Here is a 24,200-nt window from a genome sequence, read left to right on the forward strand (position 1 = left end):
AGCATGGAGATCTGTGTAAATCGGGCGGTCCGTAACACCTAGCCACTTGATTGAAGAGGATTTTGTATGATTCTCACACGCAATGTATGACAACTAACAACAGTCAACAAGCAAACTCCTTCCTCGTCTTGATAACTTAAGTGGAACCGCCATTATCCCGATGCAACATGGAGATAGCCATCTCACAAGCCTCTCTCATTAGATATTCCTCGGATGACCTTGTCTTACCCATGCCCAGAATTCTCCATCATTTGGTCTTTTTGCAAACTTCCGACAAATTCTCCGCCTCAATAGCAGTTGAACCATGCCCCGCTGTGACGGTAGGCGCATTGGAAGAGAAAATTTGGATCCACTATTTTCAACACACGTGGATCCATAGTCCGGACGCTTCTCTTTGTAGCATTCACAATGATTTTGGTGGCGGTTCTTGGTTCGCTTGGCGAAGATCCGGATAATACGCATACGGAGTACTCCGAAGTGCGTTGGGCAATAAAGCAAGATTGATACGCGCCCCTTTGTGATATCACCTGGCATAAATAACTCAGATAAAAAGCGTTGCCCTTCACTGATTCGCTTCCAAGGTTGGGGCTGGTGGTTACGTCATGCGAGATGGCCATGCAGAGTATAGATCACCCCCCGTCAGGATAGTGAAGACGAACGACATTTGTCAAGTCAAATGGGACCCGTGGTTCTCAAGCCCTTCCAGTGCATGTTGGAATTTATCGCTCACGGTCAAGAAAGCCTGTCGCATAGTGTTATTTTAAATGAGCCATTTTGCTTTCAAGTCATTATACACAGTAGCATCAAACCTTGTAAGTCGATGCGATATTGTAGGGATCATCAGCTAGTAAGTCTGATCGATCACTTTTTTTTCCTGTGAGGATCAAATAGAAGCGAGAATCCAAGCCTCCTTCCCCGCGTCATATAGCTGAATATTTTGATGTTGCCATGTGTGGGAAAATCCACATTGATTGAAATCCGGGGTCTCAAATATTTTTGTTTCCCCAATAAACATAACCAATCAATTGTACACGTGATGTGGTCTTGGCTCCTCCGTAATCCTAAAATGATGCGTAGACAGCTCCAGATCACAGTCGCCCCCAGCTGGGGCAATGAACTTGATGAACTTGATTTAAGTTGCCGATTGTGAGATCATTTCTATTGGTTGGGCATGAACATCAGTCTTCCACTGCCCAATGAGAGACATGAGCTGTCTCAAACGCAATCGCGGCCATTCTATATTTAGCTAGACTTAGGAAGTCAGATCCTGAAGGTGTCCCAACCTGGAAGTGATTGTCCAATAATCAGGAAGCTCGCGGAAAGACCAAATCAACGTTATATATAAACTCAAAAGCTAAATATGCCCGGATGTGCCAATGATAATTATGTCCAGGTGGATTTCAAGGCTGTTTACATAGGTATCAACCGACCTCAGGACTGTTTGCGGAATTAGTTGAGACCACGTGCTGACCGGTGGCGGACCAAAGTTTTACATTGACGTACTCCGGCGAAAGCGAGAATAAGCCGAAATAAAGATTTTCACTGGGAATCAACGTGATCGTCTAGAACTCGGAGGCTGGGGCAGTGTAGAGGAGCAAGGCTGGGAACAACCAAGGTAACACGGGAACGCCATTGTTGATCCCCATTCGAATCTTTGTATAACTTACGGAGTACATCACATAATAAAGCCAAGTCCGCTTTTCCCTGAATGGTGGTTGCCTGAGAGCGGTGTTTCACTGCGCGACCCTGGACGATCTCCTGGATCCACCGAGCGCTTACGTCGTGCTGTGGAGTTCCATGATATCAGGAAATCAAGGAAAAGAAAATAGAAAGAAACCCCCCATCTTCTCTCTTTTGACACTCACTCGTTTTGTCGCCATGCAACTGAATGGCTCCCGTTTCGGAGCTTTCATTCTCATCTTACTGCAGAGTCTTCATCTCGTACATGCAGAGGATCTCCTCCAAGCCACCGGGCTGACACAATGTTCCGAGAGTGCCGAAGTGACCGTGAATAACTTCAATGCGGTTTTTACACCAGCCAACAACTCCATAAGCATTATCTTTGATGGATATTCCGAAGTGGCCGGAGAGGTACTCATTGAGGTGGACCTCTTGGTGTACGGATACAAAGCGTTCACCAAGTCGTTCGATCCATGCAGTCTCGATTTGGCGGTATTTTGTCCTATGAAAGCCATCGAACTTCAAATCCCCACAATCACCGAAACATTGAGCGACAGCCTTCTCTCACAAATCCCATGTTCGTTACCAGTTCCTTGATGTGTTGCAATCTTTTCCGGGTACCTGGACCAGAAAAAAAGGTGTTCTTACTAACCGTTACGTCATAGCGATCTCCTATGGCGTCCCCGATATCGATGCCGTGATTCGCCTCAGGCTCATCTACAAGAATGGAGGTAAACAAATCACCTGCTTGGAGACCCGCATCCGCAATGGAAAGACAGTCTACCAGGCTGGAGTGTCGTGGACACTCGCCGTCATTACCGGTCTTGGTCTTGTCACCTCTACGGTCATATCACTTCTCGGTCATTCGAACACGGCAACCCATCTAGCTTTCCGATCACTTGCCTTCCTCGGCTTCATTCAAACACAAGCTATGGCTGGAATGACTTCAGTGAAAATGCCGCCTTTTGTGCAATCATGGACTCAGAACATGCAATGGAGTTTGGGGATTGTGCAGTCGGATGCTCTGCAGACAATTGCGACCTGGTTTCAACGTGCCACCGGGGGTACACCCTCGAACGTGGTGACCTCCTCCAACTCTGTGTCTGTTGTCCTGCAGAAGCGTTCCTCTGAGATCGTCCGCAGAGCCACAGATCAAGGAAGTCAAATTATTCTTCGCGGTATTGAACGAGTAGGAGTTCGTGAATCCATTGAACCAACCAACATCTTCATGACCGGGTATCTATTCTATTACTTTATCACTGCAGTCATCGTCGCTTGTGTGGGTCTGGTCCTAGTGGTCCGAATTGTCCTAGCCAAGAAACCGACATCGCTTCCAAAATTGGATCGCGCCCTCGGCGTCACCGCAGATTGGAAAACCATTCTCCGCAATACATTCTTCCGGCTGGCGTGCATCGGGTATCCACAAATGTGCGTCCTGTGCCTCTGGGAACTGACTCGTCGGGACTCAGCCGCTGAAATCGTTCTGGCCATCACCATGTGGCTAGTGACGACCGCCGTTTTAGCTTTTGCCGCATTCAAGGTGTTCCAACGCGCGCTGCGATCGAAACAGCAGCACAACACACCTGCATACACGCTCTATTCTGACCCTGCCACTCTGAGCCAGTGGGGCTTCCTCTATATCTACTACCGCGCTCCGGTCTACTACTTCCTTGTCCCAACTCTGGTCTACACCATTGTCAAAGGAATGGTTATCGCCTTTGCTCAGCCTTCACCAGTCGCACAGTCGATCGTTCTTCTTATTTTGGAACTTTGCATGATGCTCGCAACCGCTATAATCAAGCCATTCATGAGCAAGGGGGCAAATGTCGTTGCAATCACCGCGGGGGTACTCAATTCCCTCAATACGATCTTCCTGCTTGTCTTCTCGGACGTCTTCGACCAACCTGACCTTATGACTGGCATCCTGGGTGTGCTCTTCTTCATCTTGAATGCGATATTCACTCTTGTGCTCCTAATCTACCTTTTGGTTGGTATCGTCTACGCCATTTTCCTCAAGAAGCCCGACACCAAATACAAACCTCTTGGTGACGACCGTGACTCTTTCCGCTGGTCTCGCACTGCAACAACGACCGAGTTGTCGTCCCTCGAGAAGATAGCAAGAGGCGAGGAGGATGCAGAAGCCCATCCATATCCCCCGCGCGTGGCCACTGCTCCACCCAGTGACGAAGATGTGTCAATGGCAGCCAGAAGACCATATAATGATGTTGTGGACCCTTCGCTGCCGCTCTTCCCCACCAGTTATGACCACCTTCGACGATAGTCGTGAGGATTGATATCCATTTTCTTTCTTTTTTTCTCTTTCGTTCTGCTTTTATGCTCGCATTTCCAAAGGTTCTGAAGCGAAAAATCTCTTAACTATGTATTGCGTTTGGTGCATTGGCGCTTCAGGTGGCTTGTGTAAATATTCAAATTTTCGAAATTTGGCATTGGGCCAGATCCATACTATGTTACTTAGAAGTATCTTTCTTTATTTGTCTTACATTTACTATAAACCTCATTTTTACTCAAGTTTGTCCTTGTCTGAATTTGGAACATACAGTCGAGTAGGTGTAGGAAATGATTACCTTTGTAGATTATAAAAGGGAACCTCAGATCGCGCCTCTTTTGTACCATCCACACCGTGTGGCTGAAATGTCGAGCTAAACCCGTTTCTGTTTTCCTCGGTCTTCTACGTCTCTCATCAAATTCAAACACCCCATGTTTGCGCTTCTTCTATGGCTTGGCTTCGTCAACCAATCACTCGCCCAGGCTAATTCGACGGCCCTGGAAGGCTGGCAATTCGATGACAACACACGCTCTAGTTGGGACATTTTCTGGACTTGTGTTTCAACAATCCTTGCATGCACATGGACAGCCCTGCATATTTCTGTCCCAAGACGTGATGATACACAGGCAGGATATTTTTGGGTAAAGGCAGTGGCGTGGATATGCACGATACTTGCCCCGGAGGCTATGGCTGGAACTGCAGCCGAAGAGTTATGGCAGGCAAGATCTACAGCAGCACGCTGCAATGCTGCTTTTCGCACAGCATACGGCGGTGGAGGAGATGCAGACCCATCACTCACAGAAGATTCAAAAATACGAAAGACAGAAACGTCTGAGGGTCGCTGGGACACTGTCCAGGGGTTTTGCCTCGGTATGAATGGTGTGCTTCTACAGACCAAGGATGATTGGACATATCCAGTACACTGTAGCAACATCGTTGCCCTAATCAAAGCACGCGTCATCAAGTCATCTCATTTGGGCACTAGAGACATCCAAGACCGCGCCAAGGCTGACTCCTTTGCCAAAGGATTTACTCTACTCCAAGCCTTATGGGTGACTTGCAATGTCATTGGCAGAAAAGCATCCGGCTTGCCAATTACAGCTCTCGAGATTACTACAGTGGCGTATGTCGCCTGTGCTGCCGCTACATACATAACTTGGTGGAATAAACCGAAAGATATGGTAACACCAATCACGATTTATCTACCATACGATCGCGATTCCGAGAGTATGCCGCCTCAAGTCAGAGATATACTTAACGAAAAGGTTGAGAACTGGGTTCACTCGGATGCTTTCGAAAGAGACACTGGCTCTCCGGTATGGCAAATCATTGTCAAAGGCTTCCATGTCCAACACATTGTGTTATCATTGGTTTTTTCACCGTGGTTATGGAAGGGGTTCTGGCAAGAGTTCAAGGATGATTGGGCTGTCATAATACAAAATTGGCAGGCTCGAAAACCACCAGCTAGGCATTCTGATGGCAGCAATGGTGGCCACCAAGATGAGGAAAATCCCCAGGAGACTGAAAAAGCATGTCAAACCAAAAACGGTAGCCATATAGACAGGAAAATCTGCCATGGGCCGGAGCCAGAGCCATTTGTCATCAATGGTGACCATCGAAATGAAGAAATCCCCCGGGATATTATAGCAGTATCAGGGTCTCAACAGCCGAGAAATGGGCCGAAAGTTGACGAAATATTGACCGTGACGGAAACTTGCCAAGGAGAAGAACCCCCGGTGAGGTCCTCCGAAGCCAGCAGAATTGACTACCAAGATGTGGAAACCCATCAGGAAATTGAGCCGCCATATGAGTCTCGACATGCGGGACACTCACCAGAAGACGACGAAAGAATGACGATCACGGAATGGACCAATATCACACATTTCTATATGTTCGCTGCATTGGTCTTTTGTGGAATACATGTTGCTGCGTACGTATTACCATTCCCTTTGATATTCTTCTTCATGCTGGATAAAACTGAGAACCGAGAAATGTAGATGGAACTCCACGTTCCCAACAAGAGAGGAGCAAATAGTATGGAGAGTGTTCTCGCTATGTTCACTCTTCATAACCTTCCCTCTGTACTTCAAATACCTTTGGTCATTCTATTGGCTCCGGCGTACATTGGATGACAAGGAGAAGCGTATCTCAAGTATTGGCTGGTCCAAGGCACCTGACCTTCTTTTCATCCTGGTATGGTTTTGTTGTTATGCGACTGCACGCTGGGGATGCATCATTCTCATGTTCATATCCCTCCGGGCGTTGCCTGTTGGTTCTTATGTCACGGTGAGTTGGTTAGCATCGATTCCTCACATTTAATTCACACTGCACGTATTCAAAATGGGTGGTCGTGATACATGTCTGTCTGGTTGAGCAATGTGTGGATTGGATTATCACTTTTGATTTCCCTCTTCACCCTAGCGTCTACAGTAAGAGTGAAGAAAAGAATGAACCACTATCAGAACTATTTTCAAGGTCCTACCGCTTGCATGATGAGTCTTAGGGCACTCGAGAAATGGGGCTGTGCCGATATCCCTTGATTCATGCAGCCAACCTGCCAGCCTAATACATATCAACATGAATGTGTGTTAGCCAAGGCTGAGCAGATTACGATCCTCGTTTACGCACCGCAACAATTTCATCCAAAGGCCTAAAAATAAATACTCAGTCAAGAGGGAATTTACGAGTACGATCAAATGCCGAGAAATGACCATTGATTGCACCCAAAGAAGATATGACCGGGATCCGCAGTTCTGTAAGGTGGCTTACCGGCAAAGGCAAGGCCGTTGAATAAAATAAGCCGGCTGCATAGGCCACGTTCACACTCATGCACAAAACGCTACATTTGATGCCGATATCTCTCAGGTGTTCTCCGCCCGCGGTCCTCGGTCCTATGACACTGGATTAGGAGCATGGGTTGCGATGGTAACAGGCTGCAGCTACACTTTCGGTATTCTCTCCTCCGTGCCGGAGCTCGCCGTAGAAGTTGAACTATTGAGTTGCGTCTCAGACTGAGGCATCGGTGATTGGCAAGGTGCGTCAAACGTCCCAAACAGGAATATGTATGGACGATCCCTTCCCCTTCTGTCAACGCCCTTTTCGATTTCCCCCTTGGACTTGTTTTTGGACAAGCTTTTGTTTTTAATTTTATGATAGGTAACAAGGAGAAAAGAACCGTCTTATTGAATCTCGGTAAGCTTCAGGGGCTGAGTTTCAGTCTAAAATAAGAAGTGCTTGACTGTCCAGTTCTCCCCGGCGAGATCTTCGCTAGGTTGAGGGCATATCACGAACCAGAACGCCCCATGTTGTACGAGGTCAGCTCACCTGAGACGAATGATCGGCCCTGGGGGGTTCGGATTTAGCGAGGGGATCGACGCCGTAGCGTATGAAGATAAGGTTGCTGGAATTCCGCCAGGCGTGCCTTACATATCCTAACAGGAGACCTCTAACATTTCTTAGGGGAATGAGCAAATTCGGACGCGTGGGAAATTAAATCTGGTCTTGAAACATCAGCTTCCATGCGATTGTGGCTCAGCCAAGAGGTCAAGGGGGAAAAAAAGCCAATGCGCGTATATCTGCATAGTTAATGTATGCGGTACGGTCCACTACCCTCGGTCCGCAAAGTCTAGCGGATCTAGTTCTTACCGGAGATGCTTTGTTACACCATAGAGATCAGCGCTAGCACACCCGGTAGCCTTTAGCGAGGTGTCCAAGCTCGGTGCCATGTGCACAAACGCCTTTGAGCATTGGGCCCTTTGATCAGCGAATGGGTCAAGGACTAGATGGCACTCCAAGGCAACATGCTATTACCGATGCTTTCCTTCCTGAGATACTCCAGCCTTCGGACTTATCATAATTGACGTTAACAAGGCATTTTATTTCCCCTCTATTCTTAGACATGCTCCAATTTGGGGGCTTTGAAAACAAGCTACTCGCATTTCGGAGATCTTCGGCTTTTAAGTACAGAATCCAAGCATTCCTGTATTTGAGAGTTATGACTATGCAAAAAGGAATTTAGGGCTCAAGGTCGGTATGGACCTGCTATCATCGTATCTTCCGCCAAGAGTGCCGTGCCCTAATTCCAACTCGGTATTAAGAGATCTGCAGCGTTGACATCAAGAAAGGGAAATGAAGGAATCATGCAGCAGGCGCGCGTGGCCCGGGGAATGCAGGATCGTAAGCTTTATTTCAATTTATTCGTTTTGATCTCTTAGAGCTCAGCCCCTGGGTCAACATGACCATGTGATGGACCACGTTGACCCCCGACATTGTTTCATGCTGGAAGTTTGCGTAGTAATCCCACGCGAGGATGCCAACCATTATGAAGCGCATTTGCCGCCAAGGACGGCTCGGGATTTGTTTCAATGCGTTCTAGTCTCTCCAGAAGTATGTTTCAGGATCGTGATCTTGTCCCTTGTTTGATAACTCCATCGAGGATCCGTTTACGGTAACCGAACTGGATTTGTATTGCGCCCCCTCGCTTCATTCCGTGGCACATAGGTCGAGAGTCTAGATACAGACCTGAAACATGTGGTTGGCCATGTGCTGACGAAAGAATGTTGTGTTTACGCTTAGGATGATCGTAAAAGCGGGTCTTAGTCCACGCACCCTTATGCGGCTGGTACCTGCCTCCTAGCCCCGGTTACCTGCATCTCGGCCAATAACAACAGGATTGTCGCTTGTTTTGCATAGATGAGCCGAACGGGTATGTGCTTTTGGCTATGGGCCCTCGGGCTTTCCCGCTAAAACAGTCCCAGAACCGACATGGTTCATGCAGACTCAGCCTTGGCAAGCGTTGAGCTCAAGGGTCGAGATGCCATCACAGGTGGAGTTAATGCAGTCGATGACGATCTTTTCCTCGTTTCCTGCTTCGCTTAGCTCATACTGTCCATGTGGGCTATGATGCGAATCTCAAGCTCGCGTGTCCGGCCGCAAAGGCATGCCGTCCGCATGCATGATGCCAGACCTGCAGTGTATATATAGGAGCTCCCCTCGGTTTTATCAAGGACATCATCAACTCGTCAGCCCGTCGTCTCTACAGCCCATTCCTAAGCATACCGAGCAAAGCAAAGCACATACCGAGCACTTGAATTCCACACTATCACAATCTTCCTTCTTGCTACTGGGCCTTTTCTCTGCGACTTGACTCTTTAATTCCTCTGAACCGCCTGTGTGAGCCTCATATCTATCACCAACAACCATCTACACACACAACATGTCCATTCCGGAGCCAAGAAACACAACGTAAGTGTACCTATATTCAAATTCATCTTCTATCAACCAACTAACCAGCTTCTCCCTCAGTGTTGCAAATGGCGCCAGTACCAACGCCGTAAGCCAAGGCAATGTCAGCCAAGTGCCTGGAAGCAGTCGCAGCAGTGTGGACCGATTTGCACGAGCACCAGCCTCCGAAGGCCCATACTTTGCTGGTGCACGGATGCCAGAGAGGTCGGCACATCTCACGGGGCTATCAAGTCAACTCAATGCCATGGAGGAGATTATGAAGACTGGAAGCTAGGGAAGGAAAGCAAATGAACCAAAAAAAATTGTATCATTCGACATCAGTTTCTATGTATAGTGGATCTACCAAATGGAACTGAACGAGAGTCCAATGAACCTGGATATATCCCAAACCTCCCGATCAAGAGTGTATATACTTCGTGAAACTTCGGGCTCATAGCAACTCAAAGATGTAAGAAGCTACTTCCTCGTACTTGGTGCTGGGGAATTCATGTCCCGCGTCGTAGAACTTGAAGATGACATTACCACCCAGGGCAGCCGTGGCATCTGGAACAAGCTCATTTTTGACAATGATTGCATCATTGTTACCACACAGAATGTGAACTTTGTTATCCGCCAGCCTCTTGTTTTCATTGCTTGAGGTGCCGTTCTGTGCAGTTAGATACTCGCCAAGACGTGCCCATCTGTTCCACTGGCGCTCTCGTAGAATTGGGCCATAGCGCATGCTAGACATGAATGCGTGGACAAATCCAGTATGATTATTTACCTGCCACGTCACGACAGAGGGGATATTGATTTGGGGGTAGCGTCGGGACAGAATTTGGGTTGCTGCAGCGTTTTGTGAAGGAATTTCCTCGGTGAGCGCATCCGCAGCATTGAGCTTCTTATTCTTGGGCTTGGGCGTTGTTAACGGGCCTGCCCTCAGTCGGCGGCTAACCAAGGATGTTAAGATATTCTCAGGCATAAGACCCTTTGAGTAAAGGAGTCGACTTTGGAAACTGATTTGCGAGTCGCGGAGCAAGCCTGAAGGGGCTAGGAGCACCAATGACGATAGAAGGTGAGGAAAGTAGGATGCAAAGGCAGCGGCGATACCACCTCCCAGCGAGTACCCAGTAAGACAGAATTTACCGGAGTCTGCACCTGTCCAGGAGATAGGCGATGATGTCAGAGCGAGGAAGATCTGCGTCGAGAAGAGGCGCTCGTCTTGTGGAAGATCGGCGGGGCAGTCTGAATATCCTCTTCCAAACCTATTTCCTTCGGGTTAGCGATAGTTCAAGGTGTTGGATGTTGTGTTACCCTACAAGTCAAATAGCATCACACGGCACCCACGGTCCACCAGCGCATGGGCCACCCCGCCGAGCGCAATACACGGTGTGGTGATACCGTGCACGAACAACACCTTGGGTCCATCTTCCGGGCCCCATTCATATACTCGGATCGACCCGTACGGGCTATCGACATCACGAGCGCCGGGTAGGACATCAGCCGGAAGAGGCAGCTGGCGATTCTCTGACTCGGAGATGCCAGGCAAGACTGTCGATCGAGGCGAGACGAGAACATTTTGAAGCGGCTCGTTTCGAGGGAACACCGATCGAGCGAGTAGACCAAGTGTGAATGATGCCCCAGTCACTGCTAGCAAGGGGATTTGGGTCTGGCGGTTCGAGAAGGCACCGGAAAGGAAATCCACAGTTTGGTTGTAGAGCGCCATGGTTGCGATTGCGGGAAGTCACCCCTGGAACTTGGAAGTTCGTCGGATATAAGTAAGGTGATGAGTTGCAGTGTTGACTCCTTGAAATGCTGTCTAGGGCAAGTATGGGAGGTACTAGCGAAATTAGATACCAAAGCAGACGTTTGAGACCGTCCTGTGGGGAGAAAGTGCTTGAGGGCTGAGACCGAGGCTCAGACCGAGGCTGCCGTGTTGACGCCGTCCACGGGTGTGCTTGATAAGATTAGATAAGATAAGGCCCGCCCCAAATTTGTACAGCTCATCTAGGTCACGTGTTATCTCTATCACGTGGCGTGTGATAGATTCAGCTAGTATCTTATAATCTTGACCCTTGATTTATACATTTTATACATAACTGAGACCTACTCTATAGAACTGCATAAAAAGGGGTTGGGAATCAATAGGCTTCCTTTAAGAGTAACCCACTTACAAGCAGTGCCTTGGGTAATCGAAAAGTACTGCGGAGTGGAAATACTATCCGCCTGAGTTGAAATATATATCTCTACACAAGACCACTAAATCCACGTTGAGCACTGGTCATGTTATTTTCCTAGCTGAGTCGACGATATCTCGTGTGAAAGATATCTCCAATAGCAAAACCGTGTGTTTTGACCTTAGACAGTCAATCCAGTAGGGTCGCGATAGTCCAGCGAAGAGTTTGCGGCAGTTGCAAGTGTAAACCTCGCGCTGCTCACCATGTTCATTGCACAATTACCCAACGAGACACTTGGGCAACGGATGGTTGAACTGGACTAGTAACGTAAGTGACTCTCCTTTGGTCGAACGAAAATACCAAAGGCGGCTTTACGTAAAGAAATATCATGTCCAGGTGGATCTCCAGGGCTTCAAGCGCGAATTTTCATTTTCATTATAAATATTGACTTTTGTATTCAATCTTCTTCGGGTACACATTATGAAGATATGGCTAAAATAGAACAAATTACAACTTGGGATCCAGTCAATCCGACAAAGGAGGGAAAGGTCGGATGAAACTAGAAACAAAAACAGTTAGAGACCCGATCAAATGGAACCGGAAGGACAAGGGTACATACTGAGCAGGACACTCATACCCAGCAGGGTTATGCTCAAGGTATAGCTGGTGATATTGCTCCGCATCCCACCATTGGCCTGCCGGCAGGACCTTGGTAGAAAGCGGCGTTTTATACCACTCCTTGCTGACTTTTTCTGTAATTTTCTCCGCGATTTTCTGTTGCTCTTCCCCATGCGTAAAGATCGCACTGCGGTATTGTGTGCCAACATCCGGACCCTGCCGGTTCTCTGTTGTGGGGTCGTGCATACGGTAGAAGAATTCGAGGAGCTGGCGGTAGGTCACAATTGAGGGATCAAAGGTTATCTGCAGGGCTTCGGCATCTGTGGAGGCCAAAAGAGAAAAAAATAAGCATTTGAAGATGAGATCGCGATAAGGAATTTCGCGCTATTTGTGTCTCAGATAGCGAAGCACTTACGGCCAGTTGAACCGGAGCAGACAGCTCGGTACGATGGCGATGAAGTTGCGCCACCGCAGTAGCCGACCTTGGCATCAAGGAGGCCTTTGCCGTTGCCGAAATTCTTGCGGTACAAGTGCTCAACGCCCCAGAAGCAGCCGGCTGCTACAGTGGCAATCTGTGTGCCTGACATTTTGCGAAATTGTGCCGGGTTCAAGGGAAGAGCTGAGCTGGAGAAAGGACGGAAGACGTGTGAGAGAAGGGTCGAAGCAACCGGAGCAGCGAAAGTCATCTGCGGAAATTCTGGTGGAGACGTACTTGATAAGTGGAGATGGCACGCGAATTCAGATGTGAGAGTGTGAGAGTGTGAGAGAAGTCGTTTAAGCTGTCATAGATGGCAATGGAGCAGTTTAAGAATAGATGTAAGAATAGAATAAGAAACAAGAAAAAAAGTGAAGAAATAGAACGCTCGAAAATTGGAGGTCCTCGATCGCGTCATTTCAGAACTTACAAAGCAGCGGGGGATTTCGACAGGGATTGGCTGAAGATCAGGGCTCGGTAACTCCATCCCGAAATTAGTGATATTCTGTACAAATGCCCTAATGCAAATCAAAACATAAGAATTCTGTGTACAAAAACAAAATGTGGTATCTGCTACGCCAAACGCCAATTCCAAATTCAAATAAAACCATTCACCAGAGTTTACTACCACGCTTGTGAGTTGTGGTCAGCAGGGGGCGCTGCCATCGCACTGAGACGGATGGCATCTCTGCTGGATAGACTGATATTTCGTGGTCGACCGTCTCCACCCATTGTTGTGCGGCGTCCTGTGTGCTTCATGACTGGAAGAGTATGAGGGCTCAAGACCCGATGCTTGGCATCGTGTTCTCTCTCGCTCTTCACCATGCGCCGCGCTTGTGATGCGGTGAACATCTGGTTATCTGCTGACGAGGTCGCGTGGGTATTGGAAGTTGGGCTGCGACGACGATGAACTCGCAGGGCATTGGAAGATGGAGTATTAAATTGTCCACTAGCAATCCGCCCACTAGACATCCGTCGCATAGCCGAATTGATCTTGATTGCTTCTTCCTTGTCTGACTTCCAGTTGTCTTTGTTCTCAGATACAGGACTGCTCGAGAAGTTCCCGCTGGGACTGCGAACTGCAATCCGCGATGGACGCTCCATCAAGGTGCGGTTCATAAAGCTGCTCCCTTCGATATCACGGAGAGGGGAGCTCTCCCTTCTTGAAAGAGGAAGACTGGATGATGGTGGTGGTGGTGCTAACGGTGAGCTACCATTTCTCTTGGTTAAAAATCCTGCCTTGAAGCGACTGTTGTTCTTTTGAACGTTTAGGGTAGGCTCGGTAGATTCGACAGGCTCGTCGGGAGTGGGAGACATAGAGCCCGAGGGGCTTATAACCCTCGGAATATTTCGTGGAATGGGAGATCCAGAGCGAGGCGGCAACCACGACTTCTCGAAGCTGGCTTCATCAGCAGAGTCGACCTTCTTGGGGGTCTTTTGAAACTCGGTCAGAGTGCCCTCGTCCTCATCGTCCTTCCACCGGACAGATCGTTTGGGGACCTTCACCTGGGCTTTCTTTGGCGAGAAGCTGACACTTTTCCGGCCCACGGTGGCTCTACGGCGACGCGGAGAGCCTTTAGTTGGTGAAACAGGAGCAACATGTGTGAGTGTGACTGGAGGGTTGGCAGTCGATACTGGTGGCAAGCTCACCAAGCTGAATCGCTTCTTTGTTTTTGCGGGGCTTGCAGGCTGGGCAGAGCTGACATTCGGAATAGAAGGCATGGTGCCATCGGGTTTGACGAGGTTCGTTGCTGCATCTGAACAATCCTCTAACATCTTTGTAAGGATAGACCGCCCCTTCTTAATAGCCTCGTTTGCGTTTAGCTGCATGATCTCCTCAATCGAGTTCATCATCTCAAACTGTGCTTGCAACAGAAGCTGCACAGCAGCGGCTTCTCCAGCCTTGTCCTGTTCTAGCACGGCTGTCAAGGACTCGCGCTCTGCATTGGACCGGAGAAGATCTGCTTCTCGATTTAAATTGGCGTAGTCGCTGTTATCGGTAATATCAAACTCTTGAAGTTGCTTTGCCGCGTTCTCAACCGCTGAGTTCACCGCTCGGTCCCAGGTGCTTTTCGATAATTTCTGGTTGTAATGGTGTCTGCTACCTTCCAATTCAAGAAGGATTCCCTGTGCCGATTTGCGAACGGCATATAGGTTGGATAGTCCCTCCTCAGTTTCATGCGCAGCGCAAACATTATCAAAGGCGGCGATCCAAGACGATAAGATACCGATTCTGCGACCAATTTGCCTTAGTTTCAGCATGTTGTTAGTCTTCTCTTGCCTCTCAGGCAACGTGTGTTCGTAAGCATTGCGAATCCGGGCAACACCCTCGCGTAAAACAGCGTCTTTCTTCTCACCCTGCCTGCGGAACTTGACGAAGGCTGCCTTTTCATGATCTTTTGCTTGTGCTTTCAGCTCATTGATCAAATTCATTTGCTCATCGATCTTGACTAGGAAGTCCTTCACGTGTCGGTTAACATTGAACACATTCCGTGTGACCTTGGTCTGGATGTTCTTCGCTCGATTCGCATATCGAAGAGTATTTTGTGTCTCATCGAAGTGCTGGCTCGAGGGGCTGACGCAGACAATCATGACTGTCTTGCAATTGCCACCAAGAGCAAATTTGAGTAATCGAGTGAGCTTGGAATTTCGGTACGGAATGTGATTGCGTTTTCGCGGGTCGCAGAGTGCGTTGATACAGCTTCCCAGAGACAAGAGAGACTTGTTGATATTGGCTCCTTCGAACAAACGTTCTCCTCTGTTCAGTGTCGCGCTAGCACGCTCACTTCCCGCTAAATCTATGATACTGAAGGTGGCCATGGTATGAGGCTCATTGACGTCCGCATTTCGGTCTTTTTGCGCGATGTTGATTTGAAGGACGGCATGCGATCGAGACGAAGTAGCATTTGCTGCGGTAGGAGACATGGTACGGCGCTCATTGCCTTGCATGATCATGTCCATTACCTCCCCCACATTTTGCGGGTGGTAACTTGATAGCCCAGCAACTGAGACTGACTGGTTGGAATCCTCCCGTAGCATCAATCCACCCTTTCCACTGCTACCACTAGGGACAAGCAAGTCGCGAATGGTTTCGTTGTAGATCTCGAGGTAGGAAAGTGAAACTTCGGTCGACTTCTCACCTGCTCGTTCATCAATCCGCTCAAACAGTTCCTGCATGGTCAGAAAGATGATGCCAGGCTGTTGGGCAGTTCCGGTGATTGTGTGCGTCTTTCCACATCCGGTAGCTCCATACGCAAATACCGTCGCATTGTATCCATCGAGCACGTTGTCGAGCAGGCTTCGTGTTGTAGATTCGTATACCTCTCCCTGGGAGGCATTTTGGTCGAAGATACGATCGAAAGCAAAGGTCTGATCCTTGACGCGTTTCCCGTTGGGCACTACGCTCTTGGAGAACTTTTGAACAGGATTGTCCTCTGGGGGGTCAAACACTCTAGTCTAGTCAGGAGCTTGGACCCAATATTCAAAATGCACAGAATACTCACAGACATCGGTCGTCAATCACTTTAACGATGGATCGTATTCCCTTCTGGTTAAGCTTCGGTGCTGGCGCACCCGCGAGGGAACCATCGCCGAGGAACAGGGGACCCTCGTCACATCGAGTGATCTGGGCTGCCTCCCTGATGGTAAAAGGACGGACTCTGACTGCAACGCTAATCGAGGACGCGCCGTCGGAGGCAGCCATGTTGGAAGGTCGGATCGGATCAATCCCAAACCGCGAATCTGTTTTGCGGGGTCGGTAGGCTGTTGGCAACACCCTGCAATGGCCAGGCCAAGGGGGAAGCTTCACGATTCGTCAAAAATACGGAATGTAGAAGAGTCGAAGAATGGATCTAAAGTTGTATGGGGTAGGGGGTGCAGTATTCTCCGAGGGGGGCTCCTTGAAGTGATTTCATTTGTTGATGCGTGTGCATGTTGTCCTAGTGGTTGCTCCGAGCAACCATTTTGTGGTGGTACTTGGTGGTTTGAGAGTGGCAATACTACTTCTTCCACATTTAGCGTTACCAGTCACACAACATATTGAGTGTATTAGGTACTGACACGCTCATCTTGCTCTGTTCCCACGCACTCTTTCCCATGTTCAAGATCAATGTGGCTAGTATTAGGCTTTTTATAGTATTATCCTCAGGATGCTTAAGCAAAAGTTGTGGGAGGCGATAGTATTATCATGATATCTTCTATCAATGTAGCAATTCCCCCAAAGTACTTACATACTGCCACTAAGTAGCAATGCCAGTTGTTTGTATCAAAAAGGCGTGAATATAGAGACATCGATAAGTATGAACGTAACACATCATATCGGTGTTGGTGTTGTCCTAATAGCATTCTTTCTCTGGACAAACGCCATATGATGGTTTGAATTACTAAAACCTCCCCTGAAACGCCCAAAGCCACAATATTTATTTTTTGGCCTGGTTTTCTCTCTTGCAAGTCATCCATGGTGACCCTAGGTATCATGCTTGGTCGTCTTCATAGGTCGGCATGACGACATCCCATCCTGGATCCTCACTATCAAGGTCCATATCAAGACCGCCATCCTGATCCTCACTGGACTTGTGGAAGCGGAAGGCAATTGATTGCCCATCTTGAAGACCCGCCTCCATTATAGTTACTGACTCATTCTGTACCTTTACATCGGCCTGGAGGCGCTTCCAGCCTTTCTCAAGGTCCGCTCGGTCGACGGGCTCACCGAACTCAATGTCACAGGAGTCATCCGGAAGATGGTCGCCATTTAAATCTTTAATATCTCGTGATTTTAAAGCACCCAGAAGCTTTTCTTTGGTGAAGTCGAGTGATTCGTGGGGTTGCAGCATTAGAAGGACAGTAGTTTTGTGCTTCTTGAAGAGGATTGTCACGGCGCGCGAGTCAGTTTTGGACTGTTTGGGCGGCTGCTCGATGATTAGCCTGTATTTGATCATATTCAATTCGAAAGGCCAATTTCCATACCATTTTGAAGATTGCGCGCGAATGAAAGCGTCGGTCGCGTTCTTGTAATGATTGATTTGGAAGAGTGACGGAAGGCGGAAAATCCAGCGGGACTCCGACTTCCGCGCTCTGAATTTCTGAGCTTTGCCAGAGTTCCTCACATTCACCACGTTCTCTACAGCCAAACCGTGGATATTGTTGCTATTTTCCTCCTTCTTCATCCACAGCTTTCATCATGGAGGCCAATAACCCCGCATCTCCCGACTCACGGCATAATTCCATCGTGCTTAAGTTCGTCCACTGGGATAAGCTGTTTGAATCCGACAGCCCTCCACGGTTAGGCATTGAGTTTGGCAAGCGGTTGCCATATGCTACTATGTCAGCATTCTCAACTGGGCTGGCACTAGGATACTACCATGGTAGCAAAAAGGCAGGGCTTGTGTTTCGGGCGGAGAATGCGCATCGTTTTCCCACGACTTCGACCGGATGGTTCCAGTATCATAAAACAAAGAACTATGTTGGTGTGGTGGGAGGCGTTCATGATGGAATGAAGATGGGATTCAAGCTTGGTGCTGGCGCACTTGCATTCTGTCTCTTCGAAGAGACAGTGGACTATGCTCGGCATGACAAAAGGGACTTTCTATCGACAGTCACTGCTGGGTTGTCATTCTCCGGAATATACAGTTTACTAGGTAAGCATACCTTTCTGCTTGGAGATCATTACTGGATGAACCAAAGCTGACCTAGCTCGCCCACAGCTCGTCACGACGTCTACACTGCCGCCCGTACAGCGAAGCTTGGGTTGAAATTGAGCATAACCTATGGCCTTCTGCAAGATGTCCTTGAGACCTTGAAAGGAAATCGCCCTGCCTACGTCGATTTCTTCCTCGGTAACCGTCGGTCCAAGGTTGAGAAGGAAGGATCGATCTGATCATAGGTGGGCCCATGTCACAATGGCTCTCTAGATTCTTCTGTACGCGGAGGTTCCAGACTGGCAGCACGTTAGGACCTCAATGCCGAGAACCAATGTCACAGGCTCTCCCACTTTACTCTTTAGGACGTCCTTCGGTGTTCGATCGAGAAATGGCTGCTCTGTATGCGGCTGCAGGTGGTAGGCATTCGACCCCGGTAAGATGAGCCGCGCATCCGAGTCAATGCCGCCCCGACCACTATATCTAGGTCCTCATCAAACCACTCTGAGATATTTAGTCCGGTGACCATCCCGGCCTTTTGCTCTCTGATTGTGTTCTTCGACAGCAACGCTCACACCACACTCCTGGTTACTTGTATTATTTGCATTTCTTTTTGATACCCACTTTAGCATCAAACAAGATGAACATTTTTGCCCTTAGGCTGCTACGAAGAGGCACGTGACCCATCGCCGGAACTTGTGTTGGAGTATGATCAGGCCCCAAGTCGATTGGCAACGCCATTGTGGCGTGACTAGATTGCATTTGGACTAGAATCCTATCAGATTTCATAAACAATATATGAAGTTCCACGAGTTAATAATATATATAGGGGTTATTAGGTCATAGAGTACCTCCACCTGGGCAGGGCTGGACGTAATGTAATATAACGTAAGGTCATCTTTAGATGTTGTCACGATACCAAGTTCTATAGCATCTAGTAAATCAGGTGATTCCTCATGAAAAGCCCGTAGATTTTTCCCCATTTTTTTTTTCTTTGTTTCCGGGTTTGAGCAAAAAGATAGAGAAGATCGGCCTGGGTGCTGCAGGTTCAAAGGATGCGATTGACCGCTTAGTGAGATCCCCCACTTTTTAAGAAAAAAGAAAAGAAAAGAAAAGTGTTCAAGATCGAATGCTACCAGACCTATAACTTCGAAATATCCCCCAAAAATTTCCAAGGTGGAGGTTCTCATAGGCTTTCCGAAGGTTCCCAGCTGATCGGTGGAGAAACCGCATTTGACGTCGATTCGGAAAACCCCCACCTCACGGAAGACCTGAGCTCGAACTGATCATCTCTGACCTTCTTTTTTCCCCTTGGCTTCTTTCTATACCCTACCTTCCATGTCTCTCTGTTAAACTCTGCGATAGCAACCCATTGGGGCGAAGATGCCGATGCGAAGTTCGACGCTGTTCTCGTCGACGTCATCGATTTATTGACTTCTTTATGCCTGGGAGAAATAATTGAACCCATCCCATATCCCACAACCTCATTCAGAATATCTTGATCACAATGCGTCGCCATGGCAGGTCCAGTGGTGGTCCAACAAAGGCTGTCTCGCCCTTGTCCGACACTGTATCCCTCATACGTTCGTTCGATTCGGTCATGAACCCAAACCGACCCGCGCGTCCCTCGCCCTTGGCCTCCTCCCACATCAAAGCTTTGCCTTTGGAACTGATAGATCGGTTGCGGTCTTTCCCACTGTTTCAATCTACTCCAGAATCCTTTTTGATCGAGGTCGGACAGCATCTGCGCCCACAGCTCCATGCACCCAACGATTACATCTTGACGGAAGGCGATGAGGCAAAGGCAATATACTGGCTGGTGCGGGGTGCCGTTTCGGTCACATCTCGGGATGGTGAAAGTATATACGCCGAGCTTAAACCCGGTGCGTTCTTCGGGGAGATTGGATTGCTCATGGACCGTCCTCGCACTGCAACCATTATCGCCCGGACTCGATGCATGCTGGTCGTGCTCACAAAAGAGGACTTTCGGAATATATTGCCTCGGTTTCCGGAGGTCGAACGGGCGATTCGGGAGGAGGCGCAGGAGCGATTGATGATTTTAGAAAAGAAAAAGAAAGAAACCTCCGCGCCCGCACTGGATTTACCTAGCCCGGCGCGAAGGGGCTCAAAAAGATTGCGTGAGAGCTTTTCCAAGGATTTAGCCGTTGCAGAGGATGATGGGGACTCGAGTGCCAAGTCTGTGTACAAGAAGAGGAAGTCACCGAGCCCCGGTCGGCGGGATAGCTCCAGTGCGTTGGCAAATGGATTGGTCAACGTACGTCTCTTACTTAAGGAGCTGCCACTTTTTTCCGGTTTGCCTGCCGATATCCTTCATTACCTTGGTCTCAATGCCCAACCGTGTTCTTTTCCTCCATTTACCGACATCATAAAACAAGATTCCCAGGGCCGTGAGCTCTACTTCATTGTTCGCGGCGAGGTGGAGGTTCTTACGGAAAAGGACCATTCATCAGAAAACAAAAATGGTCCAAATGGGCTCATTGAACGGCCCGGAATTGAGGTTAAAGCTAGGCTGAAGCAAGGCCAGTACTTTGGCGAGGTGGTCAGTCTAGATTTAGCACCTCGGAGAACCGCTACAGTTCGATCTGTGACTTCAGTTGAGTGCTTGATGCTCAGTGGCGACGTTCTTGCTGAATTTTGGGAGAAATGCCCTAGCGGCGTACGGGAACAAGTCGAACGCACTGCCCAAGCAAGGATCCAGGGGGCAGCGGACGGTGATGTTGTCATGTCTGACGATGCAGAGCCACAACCATCTATGGGTAATCTCGCCCTCGACGACAAAGTAAAGATCGCATCATCACGGCGACGGTCAATGCCTCTACTTACCCTCACTGAAACGGAACTGGATGGACCACATCAGTCCTCACGCGTTGAAGACGAAGAACAGGCTGTGTTACGGCCCTCCGATCCAGACCCTTACTTCAGCATGGGTCTGGATAAAGTCCGGATGCGAAGTCGACGCGGCTCGCTAGCACCATTAGCCCCCGAGGAGGTATCAGGGGAGCAGCAGCGGCCATCTTCTACGGAGCCACGCTCTGCCAGTTTTTCAACCATCGCCCTTCCCGAAAATGACAACCTCTCCAAATCATATCAGACTGAACGGCCCCGGATTGATGGCTCCAATGGATTATTGCCGGACAGTGTACTGCTGAACGTCTTTCAGTTCCTTGAGCTCCACCAACTTCTTCGGCTTAGGGCAGTTTCGTCCCATTGGTCACAGCTCTTGAAAAAATCTGCGGACGTGGTTCATGATTTAGATTTGAGCGTCTACAACCGTAAGATTACAGATGACGTTCTTGTTAAGATTATTTGTCCATTTGTGGGCAATCGAGCCCGATCGGTCAATATCAACAATTGCTTTCACATCACCGACGAAGGCTTCACGGCATTGTCTGCGACTTGCGCCCCTAATACAACCGTGTGGAAGATGAAGAGTGTGTGGGATGTCACGGCCTCTGCCATTCTCGACATGTCTAGCAAGGCCACTAATCTGCAGGAAGTAGACTTGAGCAATTGCCGCAAGGTCGGAGATACACTTCTTGCCCGGATCATTGGATGGGTAGTGCCTGCCGACCAGAAAATGGGCGAGAAACAGTCATCGATCAAACCCACAATCCAGACAGCAGAACGTACTGTGTACGGCTGTCCAAAGCTGAAGAAACTTACCCTCTCGTACTGCAAACATGTCACCGATCGATCTATGCATCACATTGCGTCTCATGCCGCTGGTCGGATTGAGGAAATGGATTTGACCCGTTGCACCACTATCACAGATCAGGGGTTCAAATACTGGGGGAATGCGCAGTTCACCAACCTGCGAAAGCTTTGCTTGGCGGATTGCACGTACTTGACGGACAACGCCATAGTCCATCTAACCAACGCGGCTAAGAACCTGGAAGAGTTAGATCTGGTAAGTCTAGTCTTTGTTGAGTCTTGTCAAGCTCAAAGCGAGATTTCATGTTTTACTAATCTCTGTCAGACTTTTTGCTGCGCATTGTCAGATACAGCAACCGAGGTGCTTGCATTGCAGTGCTCACATTTGAAGTATTTAAACATGGCCTTCTGCGGCTCTGCAATTTCCGATCCTTCTCTCAGGAGCATTGGTCTTCACTTACTTTCTCTCCAACATCTATCGGTCCGTGGCTGCGTTAGAGTTACTGGAGTTGGCGTCGAGGCTGTCGCGGAGGGTTGCCACCAACTCAGGATTTTCGATGTCAGTCAATGCAAGAATCTCGGACCCTGGCTAGAGGACGGTGGTGCCGTCCCCTATCAGCGGAGAATCGAATTTAAAACTGTCGCCCCAAACAAGAAGGTTCCTCAATGAACAAGCAAGCCCATACAAAGCTTGGCCTTTTTCGTTGCACACTCCTACTCCGGTTTCTGTACCGTTACTTTTCCCTCCACAACGACGCCTGAGGGGACACCCATCCTCGAAGTTGCATGATACATTTATTTTTTGGCACTTAATGTACGACTTCCTAATCTTTCTTGTTATTAATTTCTAGGCTCATTGTTTTCTAGTTCCTGCTTTGCCATCGCTAACTGATCTCGGCGTTTGAATTTACCTGGACAATCTTCTTCACTTTCGGATTACAATCTTTTGGGCTGCAGGTTATGTTTTGACATTCTGGTGGGGATTTCGGATCTAGCCCATGGGCAGGCCAAGCATGGAGTTCAAAGACTGAAGGCATCTAGTACATGGGGTTTATTGCTTTTCCTTTTTACTCAATGTTCTTGGGCTATCTATCTTTTCTTACGACATAATGCTGCGCATCTATCTTATTTCACATTTGCTGTATTATAGGGTGCTATCTATTTCTGTATCTTACATTAAATGTAGAAATTCATTTGACTATAAACTAACAGACTTGCTATCTGGGTAAAGGCAATGCCACGGGATACATTCACTAGTACGTTCTACCTGCTGGACTTCATGACCCAAGTCAGCAGTTGGCAAGCACAGTGTTTTGGCGCAATCTGCTGCGCAAAGGCCAAACAACAGCGGTTGGCTTGGTATATGTGATTGATGAAAGTCATCTTCAAGGAATATAAGCGACTAATAACAGTGAAAATTGCCTTAATTCGATAGAAGGCAGCTTCGTATACTTTTTCCACCTTTCACTCCCAGCATTATCAATCAACTCCCGTTGGAGATGCGAATCTCCGAGAAACGAGCCAATATAAGACGCCATGTGTGCCGGGGTTAGCCTTTACCACGCTTTTTTACACTGCTCTTCTGATCATTCAAGTACAGAATTGTTGATCCTGGGCTGGTCGTCTGGATCTACTAATGGTCTAGGAATGGAACTCTGAATCTGAAAACGAGCGCTTCATGTGTCTCTATCTGTTTCACCTGAAACATATTCCCAATTATTTGGAGTCAAGCAGTATAGTACTCATAGGTTGTGGTAAATAGGCTCGCTGGCTGCCATTCTCCAGTTGAGTACCTATGACCGAGCCATCGGATGACTCCATTTGGGATATATCAAGTGAATTTGAAGACACAAAATGGTATTCTATTACGTCTGTAAGCTCCGAAGTGTCACGCATACCTTCAAGCTTGGACGAAGCGGCTGGTACATCACTTGACATTACGGACGAAATGAAAGTGGCCACCGAAGCTGAGTTGGCCGTTGTTGCCAATGGGGCAGCGCCCTCTTCTATCATCCAGACTTTGCAGAATACAACACTAGGAAACTCCCGTCGTTTAGGTACTCGTCTTTCCAGAGACCTCAGTCAGTAACGCATCGCGGCTCGTAAGCTCCGCGGTCTGAAGGTGACAGCAGCTGTCCAATCTGCCCTTATTCTTGCTGTGCGACTATCTCTCCTTCCAGTGGACGGTCGCCTAGTCTGTTTCAACACCTATGATGTTCGCAATCGGGTTTCGGCGCCATGGAGTGGGCCTCAGGGAGCGACTGGCCTGTATCATACAGGCCGGCCCTGCAGCATTGACTTGGGTGCCAACAAGAATTACGATGCCATTGCTGCAAATTTGGCTTCCTACTACCAACGCAATCTAGAGCCACTTTTCCAAATTATGCCATGATACGTACAGAGTATCAGTTCACTGCTGGCAGCACCGCTAG

At 48.5% G+C, this 24,200-nt stretch overlaps 10 protein-coding genes across 10 annotated transcripts; 6 read left to right on the forward strand and 4 right to left on the reverse strand.

Moving 5' to 3' along the window:
• Positions 1-1,878: 1,878 nt before the first annotated feature.
• On the forward strand, positions 1,879-3,961 carry N7500_005076 (transient receptor potential ion channel family protein; the record flags this gene model as incomplete). Its single annotated transcript, XM_056676221.1, has 2 exons — positions 1,879-2,257; positions 2,346-3,961. The coding sequence occupies 2 exons, from the start codon at positions 1,879-1,881 to the stop codon at positions 3,959-3,961; spliced, it is 1,995 nt and encodes a 664-aa protein (XP_056531221.1).
• Positions 3,962-4,398: 437 nt separating this feature from the next.
• Positions 4,399-5,964, forward strand: N7500_005077 (uncharacterized protein; the record flags this gene model as incomplete). The annotated part of the gene is made up of 1 exon (XM_056676222.1): positions 4,399-5,964. One exon carries the CDS (start codon positions 4,399-4,401, stop codon positions 5,962-5,964), a length of 1,566 nt encoding a protein of 521 aa, XP_056531222.1.
• A 3,218-nt stretch (positions 5,965-9,182) lies between these two features.
• Positions 9,183-9,485, forward strand: N7500_005078 (uncharacterized protein; the record flags this gene model as incomplete). The annotated part of the gene is made up of 2 exons (XM_056676223.1): positions 9,183-9,211; positions 9,272-9,485. 2 exons carry the CDS (start codon positions 9,183-9,185, stop codon positions 9,483-9,485), a joined length of 243 nt encoding a protein of 80 aa, XP_056531223.1.
• A 156-nt stretch (positions 9,486-9,641) lies between these two features.
• N7500_005079 (alpha/beta hydrolase) lies at positions 9,642-10,916 on the reverse strand (the record flags this gene model as incomplete). The annotated part of the gene is made up of 2 exons (XM_056676224.1): positions 9,642-10,455; positions 10,510-10,916. The coding sequence occupies 2 exons, from the start codon at positions 10,914-10,916 to the stop codon at positions 9,642-9,644; spliced, it is 1,221 nt and encodes a 406-aa protein (XP_056531224.1).
• Positions 10,917-11,892: 976 nt separating this feature from the next.
• On the reverse strand, positions 11,893-12,572 carry N7500_005080 (peptide-methionine-S-sulfoxide reductase; the record flags this gene model as incomplete). The annotated part of the gene is made up of 3 exons (XM_056676225.1): positions 11,893-11,926; positions 11,987-12,305; positions 12,401-12,572. 3 exons carry the CDS (start codon positions 12,570-12,572, stop codon positions 11,893-11,895), a joined length of 525 nt encoding a protein of 174 aa, XP_056531225.1.
• A 512-nt stretch (positions 12,573-13,084) lies between these two features.
• N7500_005081 (kinesin family protein) lies at positions 13,085-16,163 on the reverse strand (the record flags this gene model as incomplete). The annotated part of the gene is made up of 2 exons (XM_056676226.1): positions 13,085-15,911; positions 15,964-16,163. 2 exons carry the CDS (start codon positions 16,161-16,163, stop codon positions 13,085-13,087), a joined length of 3,027 nt encoding a protein of 1,008 aa, XP_056531226.1.
• Positions 16,164-16,932: 769 nt separating this feature from the next.
• On the reverse strand, positions 16,933-17,397 carry N7500_005082 (uncharacterized protein; the record flags this gene model as incomplete). The annotated part of the gene is made up of 1 exon (XM_056676227.1): positions 16,933-17,397. One exon carries the CDS (start codon positions 17,395-17,397, stop codon positions 16,933-16,935), a length of 465 nt encoding a protein of 154 aa, XP_056531227.1.
• A 242-nt stretch (positions 17,398-17,639) lies between these two features.
• Positions 17,640-18,335, forward strand: N7500_005083 (uncharacterized protein; the record flags this gene model as incomplete). The annotated part of the gene is made up of 2 exons (XM_056676228.1): positions 17,640-18,096; positions 18,163-18,335. 2 exons carry the CDS (start codon positions 17,640-17,642, stop codon positions 18,333-18,335), a joined length of 630 nt encoding a protein of 209 aa, XP_056531228.1.
• A 1,268-nt stretch (positions 18,336-19,603) lies between these two features.
• N7500_005084 (uncharacterized protein) lies at positions 19,604-22,438 on the forward strand (the record flags this gene model as incomplete). The annotated part of the gene is made up of 2 exons (XM_056676229.1): positions 19,604-22,024; positions 22,094-22,438. 2 exons carry the CDS (start codon positions 19,604-19,606, stop codon positions 22,436-22,438), a joined length of 2,766 nt encoding a protein of 921 aa, XP_056531229.1.
• Positions 22,439-23,716: 1,278 nt separating this feature from the next.
• N7500_005085 (uncharacterized protein) lies at positions 23,717-24,160 on the forward strand (the record flags this gene model as incomplete). Its single annotated transcript, XM_056676230.1, has 2 exons — positions 23,717-23,849; positions 23,898-24,160. The coding sequence occupies 2 exons, from the start codon at positions 23,717-23,719 to the stop codon at positions 24,158-24,160; spliced, it is 396 nt and encodes a 131-aa protein (XP_056531230.1).
• Positions 24,161-24,200: the final 40 nt, after the last annotated feature.

Source organism: Penicillium coprophilum (genome assembly GCF_028826855.1).
Source record: "Penicillium coprophilum strain IBT 35676 chromosome Unknown utg000004l_segment0_segment0, whole genome shotgun sequence".
Classification (NCBI taxonomy): domain Eukaryota; kingdom Fungi; phylum Ascomycota; class Eurotiomycetes; order Eurotiales; family Aspergillaceae; genus Penicillium; species Penicillium coprophilum.